This window comes from Episyrphus balteatus, chromosome 1 (assembly GCF_945859705.1).
Source record: "Episyrphus balteatus chromosome 1, idEpiBalt1.1, whole genome shotgun sequence".
NCBI lineage: Eukaryota > Metazoa > Arthropoda > Insecta > Diptera > Syrphidae > Episyrphus > Episyrphus balteatus.
This window is the reverse complement of record NC_079134.1, coordinates 140426932-140443248: the sequence shown is the minus strand read 5'-3', so window position 1 is coordinate 140443248 and position 16317 is coordinate 140426932. Positions and strand designations below refer to the sequence as shown.

The 16317-nt window shown below is 27.7% G+C and overlaps 2 protein-coding genes and 1 non-coding gene across 6 annotated transcripts in view; 1 reads left to right on the top strand and 2 right to left on the bottom strand.

Annotated features, from left to right (window-relative positions):
- Positions 1 to 16317, bottom strand: part of LOC129907178 (solute carrier family 2, facilitated glucose transporter member 1-like) — a 48618-nt gene that overhangs the window by 30229 nt on the left and 2072 nt on the right. For 2 of the 4 annotated variants that reach the window (XM_055983268.1, XM_055983269.1), the window contains exons 1-3: positions 5081 to 5216; positions 4764 to 4868; positions 4545 to 4705 (exon numbers count right to left, since the gene is read on the bottom strand). The exons of 1 other annotated variant lie outside the window; for it this stretch is intronic. In XM_055983268.1, the coding sequence (XP_055839243.1) occupies positions 4545 to 4705; positions 4764 to 4868; positions 5081 to 5164 (350 nt within the window). In that variant the 5' untranslated portion in view covers positions 5165 to 5216. Of the gene's footprint in view, positions 1 to 4544; positions 4706 to 4763; positions 4869 to 5080; positions 5217 to 16317 lie in introns of those variants that run through there. One more of the 4 variants, XM_055983270.1, reaches the window with a different exon arrangement.
- LOC129907191 (sugar transporter SWEET1) lies at positions 8100 to 13692 on the top strand. Its single transcript, XM_055983288.1, has 5 exons — positions 8100 to 8482; positions 8587 to 8664; positions 8731 to 8957; positions 13156 to 13331; positions 13398 to 13692. The coding sequence occupies exons 1-5, from the start codon at positions 8406 to 8408 to the stop codon at positions 13515 to 13517; spliced, it is 678 nt and encodes a 225-aa protein (XP_055839263.1). The 5' UTR covers positions 8100 to 8405; the 3' UTR covers positions 13518 to 13692.
- On the bottom strand, positions 14015 to 14086 carry Trnap-ugg (transfer RNA proline (anticodon UGG)). The gene has a single exon. It is a non-coding gene; the product is annotated as a tRNA-Pro (tRNA).

The window sequence follows — 16317 nt, the reverse complement described above, 5'->3', positions numbered from 1 at the left end:
TGCCCCTTCATCAAAAAATACCATTATTTCATAGGTATATATATTTTTTGTAATGGATTGTTTTGATTTTTAATAATGATGGATTCTAAAATCTTCATGCAAAATTTGGTTCGTCTACCATAACTTTTAGGGGTTTTCGGCAGTAAATTTGCAACTGTTATAATAATATGAGTTGACAGATGAAAAACAGGTATAACTTTTTCCAGAGACGTCAGATTGTCTTGATTTTAGATTTTTTGGAATCAGCATTAAAAAATACCTTGAAATCATGTATCATATATGTATATAATACCATAGCCTATTTTTGCTAATTTTGAAAATCTCCATTTCGCGATTTGACCTTGAAATCGCGACAAGCGGACATGAGATTTTTCTAGACTTTTGAGATATATTATAGAATGGCAAAAGGAAGATATTGAGCAAAAAAAATTTCTACTAACATTCATTCCGAGATTTACCCTTTTTTTCTCCTTATTTGACTGTATTAATTTGCTTAAATTAATACTATATTATTCGCTTATGTTTTGGGGCATACCTAAGTTGTCAAATGAGGCTTATTCAATACTTGAATGCATAAATGATACTTTGCCATTATTTGCCATTATTGATACCTTCTGAATACATAGAGCCAAAATTTCAAAACACATAAAATACCTCGTGTAAAGATATCGTTGGAAACTCTACCGAAATTCTTGACTTTTATTTTATTTTCTTATAATTTTTGTTAGAACAAAAAAAAAACAATTTTGAAAATTGGTATCAGTTAAACAAAAACGGAATAGCTCTAATAATTCCAAAAATCTGTTAATAATATCGAATTTATTATATTAAGTTTTCGTTTTGAAATTACCTTAGAAACCCATCTTATTCGTACGTTGCAGTCTTACATTAATACATTTTAAACATTCGGATACTCATAATGTGTGTCTTTTAAAGTTTAAGGATAAGCTGGGTCACTGCGGCGTATGCGTAATATTTATTTCTCAGAATATTTTTAAATTTAAACTTTTTTATAATTTGATTGTTGTTTTTTTTCTACGAAAGTAACTAAAACAAAAATTAGAATGGAAGTGCAAGCATGCGTTATGAGTGATTACATCTGTAGATGAGAATGATCTTTCGATCATTTTACATCAATTCTTATTTTTGCAATTACAAGTGAAACGGTTTTTATATACTTGTATTGCTTTTGCTAAAGTTCTTTGACAAATGAATTTAATGTTCACACATTTTGTATTTTGTTATTTAACTTATTCTAAATCTTATCTAATTATGTGAATAAGTCAGTCATATTTAAGAAGAAGCTATTTAGTTCATTATTTGTTTTTCTTAAGAAAAACTTGTATCCTTGGTTAAATTTTACTATTGGAAAATAACTTGCAATTATGCTATGAATACTAATAAAATTCTAAATTAATTGTTAAATCGTGCTACTAGTAACAAAAAAAAATGTCAAAATAAATTTTGATACAACTAGTTTATCATTATGTTCAAATAAAAAACTTCTAATTATATTGACATGAGATAAATCTTAATGACATCATTAATTAAGTTTCTTATGCTTATCTATATCAAATTGACAACATGTGTTATTTTTAAAATAAAATTATTTTATTGTTTTAACATAAACAAAACAATAATAAAAAAAAAAAAACATTATTTCTAAACTTGCAGGGGATAACAACTTTTATTATACATAGCAAGTAAATAGATAAGATTTAATTAGTTTAATAATAAAAGAACATATTATTGGGCTAAAGGTAATTTAACCAAGATCACAAGATATATACACATAAATGATCTCATTAAAAAAATTGAAAAAAAAAATTAAAAAAGTTGATTTTTCAACATAAAAAAAACTTTTAATCCAATACTCAAGACTGGATTTTGTATATTTTCAAGATATACATAAATAAAATTGAAAATTTCTAAATTAGTCGAACCTATCGTATCAAGAGATGGTTAAAAGTAGACTTTCCAAGATTTGAGTCATAAACCTTGTAACTCAAATCTTTTTATCCTTTCTTACTCCCTTAAAGAAGAATTAATACAATTAAATTATATCAAATAAAATGTTTTTCTTTGTTTCCTGCTAGGAAATGCTATCCATTTCTTTCGCATAAATATAAGTCGAATGTGGAAAGTATTCTTATTTAAAGTTATATTTGTCCCTCTGTTGCAGTGTGTAAACATAGTAAATTATGTAACCTTAACCTATATATATAAAAATTATTTCCTCCTATACAACTGTTTTATCAAAGAAATTACTGCACTTTTGTTTGACCTCGAAAAACACTCACTTTAATTAAACGTCATCAGACATTATCTTTATAAATAGAAAATTTTGCACTCATGAACTTCCGCCCCAACTGGCAATTTATGTGTATTAGAGAAACCAACTGCGAAAATATAGGAATACAAAAAGTAGACGAAGCCCACAAATAAACAAAAAAAAAAAAAAACATATGTATATTATCTTTTGTTTAATTAAGTCAATTTTTTAATATATGTTTGATAGAGGCTTTGTTTTTGATTTTTATAAATATTTGTCGAGAAATGAAATTTTCCATTCCATATTTTATGATGGCACTTAGATACCATATGTGATTATATAAAATCTAACTAAATCGGAATTTTTAAAAGACTGGGTAGTCCTAATACCAATACTAATTTATTTCATTAAACGACTTCTTTAAATAATAACCTCTAACGAGATCCTTGGCTCAATTGCACTATGCGAAGACGAGAAAATTATTGACTTACCCTGTTTGATTTTATGATAGTATGTTAAAAAGAATATGAGTCAGGAATTTTAAAAAAAGTTCATTAGGTTTTTGCAGATGTTATGGAGTAAAAACTTCTTATTGATTTGTCGTAGGGGCTTCAGGATGCTTACAAAGGAAATGACTATAATTGAAAGTCCAAAGCGAATTAAAAAAGAAACGGGACCACACGTATTTGTTTTTATGGTTGCATGTGGCAAGTTGCGTGAGGCAAGTTGCATGTGGCAAGTTGCCTGTCGCAAGTTGCCTGTCGCAAGTTGCATGTGGCAAATTGCATGTGGCAAGTTGCATGTGGCAAGTTGCATGTGGTAAGTTGCATGTGGCAAGTTGCATGTGGCAAGTTGAATGTGACAAGTTGCATGTGGCAAGTTGCCACAAAAAACAAAAACGTAAATACTCATAAATAAAAGGGGAAAGAAAACAACATAGACTAAAACTAAACTTGTATTGATATATAAAGGCCATCAATCGTAGATAAATTTAATTTTTTTTTTCTCAAAAATTTAGCCCCGCAAATTGGTATGAAGATTTTTAATTTCCAATTATAAAGATTTTTACATGCATAACTATAATTCAGGGAAGTCAGATTGTCTTGGGTTAAGGTACGGAGATAAAATAATAATATGGTAAGAACAAAATAAGCTGGGATTGTTAAAAAAATACGCTGTTTGATTATTTTAATAATAATGTAAAACAAAAATAATAAAAATATCAAATGAAATTCATTTAATATACTGAGTGAGAAGTATAACTTCAGTCGCGTGTACACATACTCTTTTTTTTTAATTTATTTTTAAATCGATTGAGACTTTTTTTGTATAAATATATTATATTAATAAATTATAAAAAACTTTAAAGCAATTTAAAAAATAAATATTAATCGACATATTAAAATAAAGCTTAAAAACAATGAGTCTGTTCGTTTTCAAAAAATTTAATTTTCAAAAATAAAAATTGTACATTTTTTATAAATCTATTTTTTTTTTAATTTTAACTTTTAATTTTAAAAAGTTATTAAAACATTTAAGTGCAAAAATGTTCTTCAGAAAGACAGATCTTTTCAAAACTTTCATCTCTATCTAAAAAAGTTTTAATTACAAAATTTGTTTTTTTTTTAAAGAAACAAATATTACGCATACGCCCCAGTGACCTACCATAATTCATGTTATATGCTGTATCTTTGACAAGTCTTTATTAATCTTTCTCATTTGTTACAGTTTTCAATTACTTGTAGAGATAAACTTTTTCACGTGTAAACATCAGTCACACAATGTGACAGTACACACGTGTGAGAAAAATTAAAAGTTCTATTTCAATTACTTTATGTAAATTTAAAGTAAAAAATACAATAACTACAAATTTTAATCCATTGCGACATTGATTAAACAAATAAATTTAAAAAATGTTTATTTCTTTATTTCCTGGTGATATTCCATAAATTTTGTTATTTTCCAGGGGCAGCAACTGTTTCATTATTTACATTTGTGAAACAAATATTCATAACTCTCTCAATAAAAATGTATCAACAGCGAAAGAGATTTTATTGACGTCGTTACGAAAAGTGAAGATGTGATTTTAATCTTATATCAAACATAAGATAAAGCAAGTAGCTTCTATGGGTTTTTGGTTACGTGTTTTTGATTAAATTTATAATTTTTCCTTTTTTTTTAAACTGACTATGTGAGTAGAGGAAACATGTGTTCTAATGAGTTTATTATATGGGATTAAAACAAAAATGAAATAAAGCTTATGCAATCTTACCTTCCAAATTTATCAGCAGCTCCTGCACCTCCCAATGAACCGATTGCTCCACCTACAAGAAATATTGAAACAATTGTCGACCATAGAATATCCAATCCTCCAGGTGTGATATGAAAATCATAACGTTCTATTAGTGTTTCATTGCACCAAGCTCGCATGTACTATAGAAGAAAATATTCTATTATATCATTTCTGGTCTAGAGACAGAAAATTTCTTACCGAAGCAGGACTATTAATGCCTCCAATGCAATAACCAACTGGAACTGCAGATCCAAAAGTCGCTGCATAGCCAACCAAAGTTAGCAATTTCCCCCATGGTTGTTTCTAAGAAAATAACAAGATTACAATAATTATATTATTTATGATTTCTTTCAGGAGCGATTTGTTTTATGAAAGAAATAAAAGAAATAAATGAGATGATTTTTGTTTTTAACAAATCGAATTGATCTCTAAAAATACGAAGAAAACATTGCAAATATGAACTCAAAAACTCGAAAATCCTATTTTTAGAAATATGCCCTTTTGTTTGAATTTACCTCAAGTTGTGGAGAGTCACTAGAAGTGATTTTAACTTTTGTACTAGAATTATAAAGTACTTGAGATTCACTTCTTTCTTCCATTGTTCAAATTCAAAAACTAACTTTTTTATGTTGTTTTAAAATTTATCTAGTTTATGGTCCACTTTCTTAGCAGACTTCCAGGAATTGTATGGAAATCAAGGGTAAATTTACCAACAGTTGATTATAAAGACAAAATAAAAAAAAAAAACCGTTTAAGAAATGCACTGCCGTGTGTAGACCCTCGAAAGGGCAAATAGCGGTTGAGAATGACAGTAAACTTGATACAAATTGCGATGAACTGCGACGATTAACTCAGCTGTACTATCTTGGGGGAAATTTTTATCAAAAATGTCAAATATGTACAATGTACATGTTGTTGGTGTTTGTGATTTGTGTTTATTTCGCACCGCTTATCAATGATGCCAATAAAACTCTTTATGTGGCAGGGTATTATACTTTAGAAAAATAAACCATTGATATAAATTAAATATTATTTTTTACATTTTTCGTTATTTGGGATTTAAGTTTAACCACATGAAAATAATAAATAATGAGAACTTTTTATGAGGATAATTTTTTCCCTCAAATTTATTATTATTATTATTATCTTCTACTAACAGAATTACCATATCTTAGTCCTTTAGTTGTAGAAAAGATAATAGCGCAAAATTTTAAACGATTTAGTAAAATGCTAAAGCCCTTTTAGTAATCTACTAAGGCTCAATTTCTTCACTCTCCATTAAATGTAAAGTTGCCATTTAAAATGGGAAATTTTAAAATTCGTATGCGATTTGACAGATTTTCAATTTTTAACAGCGACTTTAAAATTTAATGGGCAGTGAATAAATTACATTTAAGTAAAAAATAGTCTGATTTTAGCTAAGTAAATTACCTACTAAAATGGTTTTAGCATCCTACTAAATCGTTTAAAATTTGGCGCCAATTTTTTTTTGCAAACTAAGGGCCAGTTGTACAAACGTGATTCAGACTTGATTCAGGAATTTAACTTGCCGATTTCGGCGGATTAGCTGTGGTTCAACTATGGTTCAAACAAAGATTTGGCTATTTTAACATAGGTATTTGGACTTTAAACCTATGCTTAACCTCAGCAGTTCAGAAAATAAAAGTTGCTGAACCACGGATTTAATATTTGTACAACTGGCTTTCGTTGAATATCTCATTAAGTGTAAAAAAAAAAACAACTAATATTTTCTGTTGCATATGATTAAAAATGATTACGAAATGGCACAAAATAATTGAATCACAAAATGGCTAAACAAAAATTTTAAATATGAAAACGATGAAATTAAGCTTTATAATTATTTATTATACTTACACAATAATGAAGTACACTTAGCTGAAAAGAATGATTACAAAAAACAATGGGTTAGTTTTTATAAACAATACAAAATAATGGTTTATTTTTATACTTACCCAAAAGGTAGGACAAAACAAATGAATTTATATTTTGTAACAAAACAAACTTTTAACAATAAAAATTCAAAATTAGGTGTTAACTTATGTTATGTATGGATTCCACAATAATGAGTGTTAAGGAATTTTTTTTTCATTAATTTTGTTCTCAATAAATAAACTGATATGTAGCATTTAATTTTGATATGTAAGTACGATATATTTTCACTCTCATTTCACTTGGTTATAATAGACTATTTCGATTAGGACAAATTAGATAGTCTCAACCTCACTTACACGAAATGAATCGGATTTCATTTAACCTCGACATAAGCTATTAGGTAGTTTCTATTTTTATAAATCTCGTATCGTAAGTTCGTTGTGAGACTTTTTCAACCAAAATGAACCATTAACCTTTTCATAGAATCTTAAAATGGCTTATATTTCTTTTAAACAAGAGTAGAGATAGAGTAGGATTTTCAAAATAAAATTAGAGTTTTTGTTTTTGAAAACGTGGTTTTAATCCAAAGCTACAAATATCTCTATAGCTCCTATAGAAAAATTGTCTATACCATTTTGAAAATGGTATATAATGCAGAAAAAAACCTCATCAAATATTTTTCCTTTAAAGGTAGGTATATCGAAAAAAATTATCTCATAAGAATAAGTTAACAAATACTTTTTTTTTCAAATTTAACAATCGGGAGGCACCATCTAGCGTCAAAAATTGGGGGATTTTTTTTTTATTATTTAGAAATAGTTTTTCCACTTAGGAACTTGATTTTCGGAAAACCCTAAAAACACCCTTATGTATATTTGTTTTTGAAAAAAAAAACTACAAAAATTGTTTTTTAAACCATAAAATAAGCTTTCTGCATCATTATTTTTAATTTTGTGGTCGGAAAAACTGTCACAAAATTAGTTTTAAAATTTTCACTTTTTGACTTTTTACAAAAAGTGGCCGTTGTAGTTATACTAATTTTTGCTAATGGCATGCCAAGGAAATAAAATTCAGTGGTCCGTTTTTAAAATATTGTTTTTTCAAAAAAAATACTTGAACTTTTTTCAAAATTACAAAAAAAAATATTATTATGTATTACCTATTATTTTTAAAAATATTTTTTAGTAACAAACAGCAATATCCGCTTTCCTTTGGAGAAATTTTATCAAATTGAAAATTAAACTAATTTTAAAAAAATCAAAACTACTTTTCAAATGAAAAATTAAAAAAAAAATTCTTGGCTCAATAATGAATAATGTGTAGAAATGTGTAAAAATGTGGTGCTATTTTAAATTTCACTATTGATGAAATATATTTTTAAAACATTTTATTAAAAAACCATTACCTATATTTTGAGATTCAACTTTCTTTAAACATTCAAGTTAAAAAAAAATATTTTGCAAAAATATTTAAGAATCACCCTATAACGCACAATTAATTCTTCTAACCAACCTAATACGCCACCTACATTTCACTACAATAAAACTCAACTCAACTGTCATCTTCCAGATTTGTTTACGTTGTGTATTTTGTTGTTGTTTTTCCCTACCAAAAAGTTTATCTGTCAACAAAAATAATTTATCTTTTTTTTTGTTTTTTTTTTTTATTTTGCCATACAGTCACACTGCAGAACAAGTTCATTGTCGCGGTTTCGCGCTAAAGAAATTTATATTTAAAAATTTCTTCATTTTTCATTTTTTAACATTTTAATCTACAATTATTCATCTTTTTACAATAACAAAATACACGTAATCTCAAACAATGTTCCCTTATTTTTGTTGAACAAATCGAAACAACTTTAAAATCTCTCTCATAAAATAAAATCCAATTAAAAAAAAGCTACGTTGGAAAAAAAAACAAGAAATAAAAACCAGAATAAAAACAAAAATGGTTTCGTCATCACTGGAAACAATTCTCGAGACGACGGCTGTGATAACAACCGTTTTACAATATTTATCTGGAGCGTAGGTTTTTTTTAATTTGTTTGTTTTCTTTTGATTGCAATCAATTCACAAACCTTCTTTCTTTTTGGTCTCTTTCAATTGAAATTGTGGCTATTTTTTTGTAGGATTGTCTGCCGGAAGTACATTAATAAAAAAAGCACTGGCGATTCATCTGGATTCCCTTTTATCTGCGGATTTCTATCGTTAGACTTTAACTAAACTACTTCTAAATCTTTGTTCTCTCTATCTTCATTTGTTTTGTTTTATAGATGCAGTCTCTGGCTACGATATGGCTCCTTGACAGAGGAGAACATCGTAGTAATGGTCAATATAATTGGCACTGCTTTGATGTTCTTTTACACGGCAATTTACTACGTTTTCACGGTGAACAAAAGAAGTTATGTGCGACAATTTGCGTTGGCACTTTTCACACTGATAACAATTGTGACGTATACCAAATATGAGGTCAGCCATGCCGATGCTATACAGTTAATGGGTAAGTTGGGTGGCAAAAGGTTCTTCCTTTCTTTCCTAATTTATAGACCTCGGATTTAGCATATTTGCATATTTTTGTAGGATTAAGATAAGTAAATTCTGATGACACCAAAATTCTATAAATAAAGTTGAGAGCGATATGCATATTAGGTGTACATATTTTTGCATATTTACAGTAAAACCCGGATAAGTACCTCACCTTAAATGCCCCATTTAGATAGGCACTAAAGCGAGTAAGGTACTTACAAGAACCCGCTTAAGTGCTCATAGGCACTTATCTCTATAATTATTTAATAATTAAAAAAAACATGTTTGATTACTAAAAACATAATCTTCACAAAACAAAATTACTTTGAAAGTTTAAAATAGCTAACTATTTAATTTCTACCTTTAGTAGAATTTTTGAATTTTAAAGCGGTTTAGAAAACAAAGTTTTTCTTGCAGTTAAAACTTGTTTCAAATGTGTACTTAAAAGAATTTTTTTGCATAAGTAAATTCAATTCTAAGTATTTGAAAAGCCAGGCAATTAAGCGGGGAAGGCAGTTAAGCGAAAGGTACTTAAAAGATTAATTTTATATGAAAAAATCCTTAAAATTTTGGTTCTTAAAAATCAAAGGCACTTATGCGGGTTAGGCACTTATCCGGGTTTTCGTACATAAAATGCATATCGTCGGTGAAACCAGAAAAGTGTGTAACTCCATTATACCAAATTTTATAGGAGAGCAAAAAAACAAAATCGTTTTGAAGGCATTTGTATGAGTTTTCATTTTCTAATTTGCTAATAAAATAAAAACTATGAACTTTAAGGGGATTCTGAGTTTAAGGAACGGTAGATATTAGGTTTGTCTAACAGATGGCATTCAAATCTAATTTTCAGAAAATTTGGAGTTACACACTTTTCTGGTTTCACCGACGATATCAATAATACATATATGCAAAATATATGCAAAAAATTCTTATCTAAACACAACAAAAAACTATATAAAAGTGATCCAGAAGCTGATATGCAAATTCAAATTTTTTTAATTGAATCATTTATTTTCAAAACATCATAAGTCCATGATTTTAAAATTTTTCAGGAGAAAAAAAGTTCTGTTTTCTTTTGTTGTCTATTGCAAAATTTATAAAAAATATATCCTGATGAATAGGGTGGGTCAAAAAAATCGAAATTCGTTTTTTTCGATTTTGTACTCCGAAAAATCGATTGCTAGACACCTCTAAAATATACACACCAAATATGAGCTCTTTATATTAATGAGAAGGTCCTCCGCTTCGCATTTTTCTATTTTTACATCAAACTTCTACTAAAAATTTTTTTTTTTTATTGATTTGATTTTTAGCAAATTTCTTTACATATTCTTGTAGAAAATTGAACGCTCTACAAAAAAGGCCTTATACACTTTTTTCGTTTATCTAACCGTTTAGTAGATATTTGAGGTCCAAAAATCGAGAAAATCTTTAAAAATTAATTTTTTGTTGTTAATTTTGTAACAAATTGAAAAATTATAATAATCAAACGCGCATGACATATTCTTGTAGGAAACAGATTGTTCCACAAAAAAGGTTTGGTAACTTTTTTTTTAATTATCTAACCATTTGAAAGATATTCGAGGTCAAAGTTAAAAAAAAATTATAAAAACATTTTTTATTTTTAAAAATTTTCCAATTCACTGAAAATTTATTATTTTCAAATTATCAAGATGTATTCTGGTAGGGGCTTAAACGTTCTACAAAAAATTCGTTGGCATCAAATTGACTGCTTTAACCGTTTAGAAGATATTCGTGTCCAAACCAATGACCCGTATGCATTGCGATTTGATATCTGATATCAGTTTTATTATATTCAATATCCAATGTCGTAAAGACAGCAATAATTTTTGATATTTTTTTTACATCTTTTGACACAAAAATAAAATTAAATAAATGACATTTTAAACAAGAATCTCAAATTTGCTCGCAAACATCTCATATTTTCGGGAGTTGAGAAAATCTAAAGTTGATAAACTCTAGATTTCAAAATTTACAGTTAAAATCATGAACTTTCTGTGAATAAAATCGAATTCTCAAGTTGAAAATAAAAATCCTCGAGTTGTATTCAACTTCCAATGAATAAAATCGCCCTAAGGGCGAATGTGGCACAAAATGAAAGTCTTTTTAAGCACTATATTAATAAAAGTTATTTTTTTGGATTTTTGAAAAAATCCTAGGTTAACCCCTTGCCGAAAAAAATTGCATTTTCAAAAATTTTACAGGAATAAATCGAATGTGGCACCAAAGTGAAGGTCTTTTTAAGATCTATTAATAAATTTTATAGTTTTGGATTTTTGAAAAAAATACTAGGTTAACCCCTTGCCAAAAAAAATTGCATTTTCAAAAATTTTCTCCGAATCCATCGAATGTGGCACAAAATGAAGGTCTTTTTAAGCTCTATTAATAAAAGTTATTTTTTTAGACTTTAGATTTTCAAATAGAAGTAGAATTTATTATAAATAAATAATAAGAAAGCTGCTGTTTATTTTCAAAAGATGTTAAGTCCGGGACTTTTATCGTGTTTTACTACTGAAAAATTTATTTCGCGTAGCTGTAAGATCGGATACTGATGGAGTAGAAACTTTATATTTTGAAGGTAGGTGCGGTTATCCCTAGCTAACAAATTTAGTTAAAAAAAGCGAATTAAAAAATTTGAAAATAAATGATTCAATTATAAATAATAAAATTTGAATATTTATGCACTGCTCAAAATTATTGAAAAAACTTTTTAAAAAATTTTTTTTCGAATTCGTATTAGGTATATGTATGAAAAAACTAAAGACCCAATCGATTTCTCAGTTCCGAAATAGGGTCAAACAATCAATTGTGCAGGCGTATGAAATTTCGACTTGTACAGTTATTTTCGTATATTAAAGTAGATCAAATGAATACAATAATTTTTATAGGTTTAAAAGATAATTGGTGTTACAATACACAACCAAAATTTTCCTGAATTATTAATTCAGAGGGGCTGACTTTTCTTTTTCTCTCCAAAAACCTCAAGTTAGCAAAGCAAAGTAAGCAGAACATAAATTCTGTTATTGCATCCTTAAGTTCTAATTATGTGCTAATTATGTACCCACAAAAGAGCATCGATTCTTTTGAAAAAAAAAATCAATGTTCTGCTAATTTGATTTAAAGACACCATACAAATTAAATACAAATAACTAGTTTTCGTTGTTTTTGAAAAAAAAAAAAATATTTTAATATTATGTTGAATTATTGATTTTAATTAACTACCCAATTTTTTAGAATTTTCCGAGATTTCCAATAGAAAAGATTTTGTTTTTCACACAAGTTCATGTTCAGCTAATTTGTTCATTCTTCCCATTTTTTTTTTTTTTTTTGCAAAATTTCAGAAAATGGTGAACATTATTTAAATTATTTATGAAGATTTTTTTTGAAATTTTTGATTTTTTTGAAAACAAAAAGAATTTCAAGTTAGCATTTGTTCTGTATAGATTGTAGGAAAAAAAAATCTTTTTTATTAAAAAAATCTTAAAAAATGGGGTACCTACCTACTTAATTAAAATTGATGCAAAATTAAAATTAATGAGGCATTTTAAAAAATTATCTTTGAGGTACTTTACAACCACTTAATTTGCACTAAAGATTCTTGAACACAACTTATGTCATGCTCACATTGCTCTGTTTGCTTGAAGGAGATGCGGACAAAAAAATAATTTAAAATGAAAAAAAAAAAATCTTTTTAAATGGGAACTTCTATGTAACAGCCCTTTTTAAAGGAAAAATAGTCACATGACTAATTTTATCATAATCTTTGTAGTTAGGTATTTTCATTCGTGCAGGTTCAAGCCCAGACATATCTTCAGCATTGAAATTGAACTATTCATATCCCAAAAGTGTATATTCAACGCAACGTGTAAGCATTCGCCTTTAATATCTAAACACTTATTTTTAAAAACCAATTAAATTTTTCTATACAAATTTGCATATGTTTTGCATGTTTTGCATATTTCTTGCACATGTTGCATATATTTTGCATATTTAAGTGCATATTTTTTGTATATGTTGCATATTTTCGATATTCATCAAAATTTGTTGTGTTTGAATGATAAGTCATCTAAATAAAAAGTTTTGAATCAATGTGATGAAAAATAAGAAAGTATGCAAAATCCGAGGTCTAAACTTATATAAAACTTGTCTAGGATATGCCTGCTGTGTGGTGACAGTGTTCTTCTTTGCTGCGCCACTGATTATGCTGTTCCATGTAGTGCGAGTGAAGAACTCTGAGAGTTTGCCTTTTCCACTGATAGCAATGTCCTTTTTTGTGACAGTTCAGTGGTTAATATATGGAGTGATTATCAAAGATGCCTTTATACAGGTAAGGAGACTTTAAACATTATCAAATAAGACTTTTGCTATATGAATTTCCTCTTCTTTGTTTTAGATTCCAAACTTCCTTGGTTGTGTGCTGTCGTTGGTGCAACTTAGTCTATTTGTTTGTTATCCACCGAAAAACTATTCGGGACAAGGTTATAAGTTAGTGGATCAAGCAGTTATCTTTTAAGGAGGATATTTGCCCTAAGACGGAAGGAGATTCCTATAAACGAGAACCCAGTATGATTAAGTTATTTTGCTTTACTCGCAAAGCAATATACCGAAAGTTGAGTTATATAAGAAAGAGATTGTATTCAATCCCAAATCAATATAATTTTTTTAGTTAATTGAGGAATTTTTGTGTTTTTTTTTTTTTTTTTTGAAAATTTATCTATATAAAATGAATGTAAATGTTTTAGGCTTAAGTTAAAAAAAAAATTAATGAAAAATATAAAACAAAAAAAAAATATGCTGCTGAATGCGATGTGCCACGTTAAGTGTACTTAAAAAAATAAATCATTGTCGTTTTTAATTAAGTTTTCATCGATTATTGTTCTTTTATAACAACAAGGTATAATGTTTATTTTTCAACATTTCTTTTAAGAGGGAGGCAAAGATAGCTTAACAAAACAACAAACTGTCTTGGTTAAATTTGAAATAAAATTAAAAAAAAGAAAAAAATTTATTGGGCTCAACCGGGATTTGAACCCGGGACCTCTCGCACCCAAAGCGAGAATCATACCCCTAGACCATTGAGCCGCTTGAAGAAATGATGGCAAACTTTCAATAAAACTTTATATAAACTTTTTCTATTTACTTTAATCAAATTGATGGAATAGGTGTGTTTTGAATCGACTACCATAATAAATTATTTTAGGGTCACTGTGGTGTATGTGAAACTTTTTTTTGTAGAGAAAAATGTTAGATAAATTATTGAATTCAGCAAAACATTATACTTTAAATTGAATTTAATTGTTCAATCATAAAGATATTTAAACATAGCGTCGCTATTCTGCCAAAACGCACTAAGTCAAAAAACATAGTTTTGAGTAAATCGATTTTTAAGATTATTTCTCTTGTGAAAATTATTATTGTCAGATGTTATTTGTTATTTGTCAGATAATCACTTTAAATACAAACTCAACATTTTGACATTAGTTTCCAAAAACTTTTTTGGTTTTTGAATAACAAAAATGATAATTATGTGAACAAAAGTAGAAAAAGCCATGACTTAGTGCCTTTTACCTGTAATGATTTGCAATTATTTGTTCGTAATGAATACTTTTCTGGCATATGAAGTTAAAGGAAACAACATTATAGCACAAAAGTAAAGACAAAATCTCAATTATACCTAGTTAAATCAGAAATTTTACAACGTAGAAGAATTAAAAACAAGTAACTATTAAAAGAAGGCTTTAAAAATGGAAGCAATTTAAAATAATCTCTTCCATCTAATACATCTAGTTCTGGAAGGAAATCTTTTGTCTAACATTTTGATGGTAATGATGAAAACCAAGAATGAAAAATTTCAGGAATAACACCTTTCTTACAAATGAGGCGTTCAGAATAATAAAGGGTGAAGTCCACTTCTCTATACATAAGTCGGATTTTTAAAGGTCTTTAAAATTAAGGGTTTTGTTCTATATAAAATAATATACAAGAAAGAAATCTGTGAAACCTTTATTTCAAAAGTTCCTTTAGTTCTTGAGAAAAGGCTTTTCAAAGTTCAAAATAATGCACAAATTTCAAATGGACTTAACCCATTATTACTCTGAACACCTCATATATCAATCAGGTCTTTCTCCTAGTTGTGCTAATTTAAGAGGTTCGGTGCACCCTGTACAGTCTTGGCCATTTTTTTACCGACAGATAATTAGGAACAGTATTTCTCCCTCTTCGAAAATTCTTTAAAACGTTCAAGTTTCGAAAATTGTGGTCAAATTCATATTAAGTTTGAAGTATTCCCGGTTTATTTTTTTCGTATCGAAAACATTTAATTTGAAGCCAGTTAAGAACGAGAATTCTAATTCATTTTTAAAAGGTTATTAAGATTCATATAGAAAATTCAAGTCGTCTTTACTCGCTGATAAACTTATAATTTGTATTAATCTATTTACATTTGACCGCTTTTTTCTTACATTTACCTCACAAGATACTTTGTAAGTCATTTTTCAAATTTAAAAATGTTGTTTTGAAGACAGGAAAAATGCACTAAGTCTCATTAATGCTTTCTCTTGCTATAAACTGGTACTGATTTAATTTTTTTTGCGTTACAGGTAAAAAGCACTAAGTCAACTTAGTGCGTTGTGCCTGTATTAAAGTTATTTTTTCTGACTTCGTGCAAAAATATACCTCAAATAATTCATAAAGTACGCCAAATATTTCTTAGTGTGGTATTTTACTAGATCGATATCATCATTCTGAACCGTTTTGCATTTAAATCTAAAAATCCTTAAAATATGACTTAGTGCGTTTTGGCAGCATAGCGACGATAGGTATGTTTATTGTTTAAACAAACAAATTCTTATGAAACCAAGCGTAAAGGTTACAAATACATAATTTTTTTCCCATGCACCTACCCATTGTACAAAAATTATATATTCGTGTAAGCTTTCATACATTTCTAAATAATTACACCCATTCAATTGATTCTTCTGAAGCGGATCTTAAGGTGCTGACCTACCTACCTAACCAGTATTATTAATACGATCAGTGTTTTTTTTTTATTCATTAATTCAATTAAAATTACTAACGCACAGAAGTACCCACAAGTTGTCTGAGCGGCTTAAAGGAGTTCATTGAGCTTGGTGTTTATTTATATATTTTTTTGTTAAACTAATTCGAAATTGTTTCACTTTATTTATTTTGAATTACCTGAAGCTGGTTTGATTCTTTTTGTTTTTTTTTTTTTACTAGAAAGTACGTACATTTTATGTAAGCTTAAATCTGTGATGTTGATTTAAAGACATTTCTGTTATAAATTTTAATTC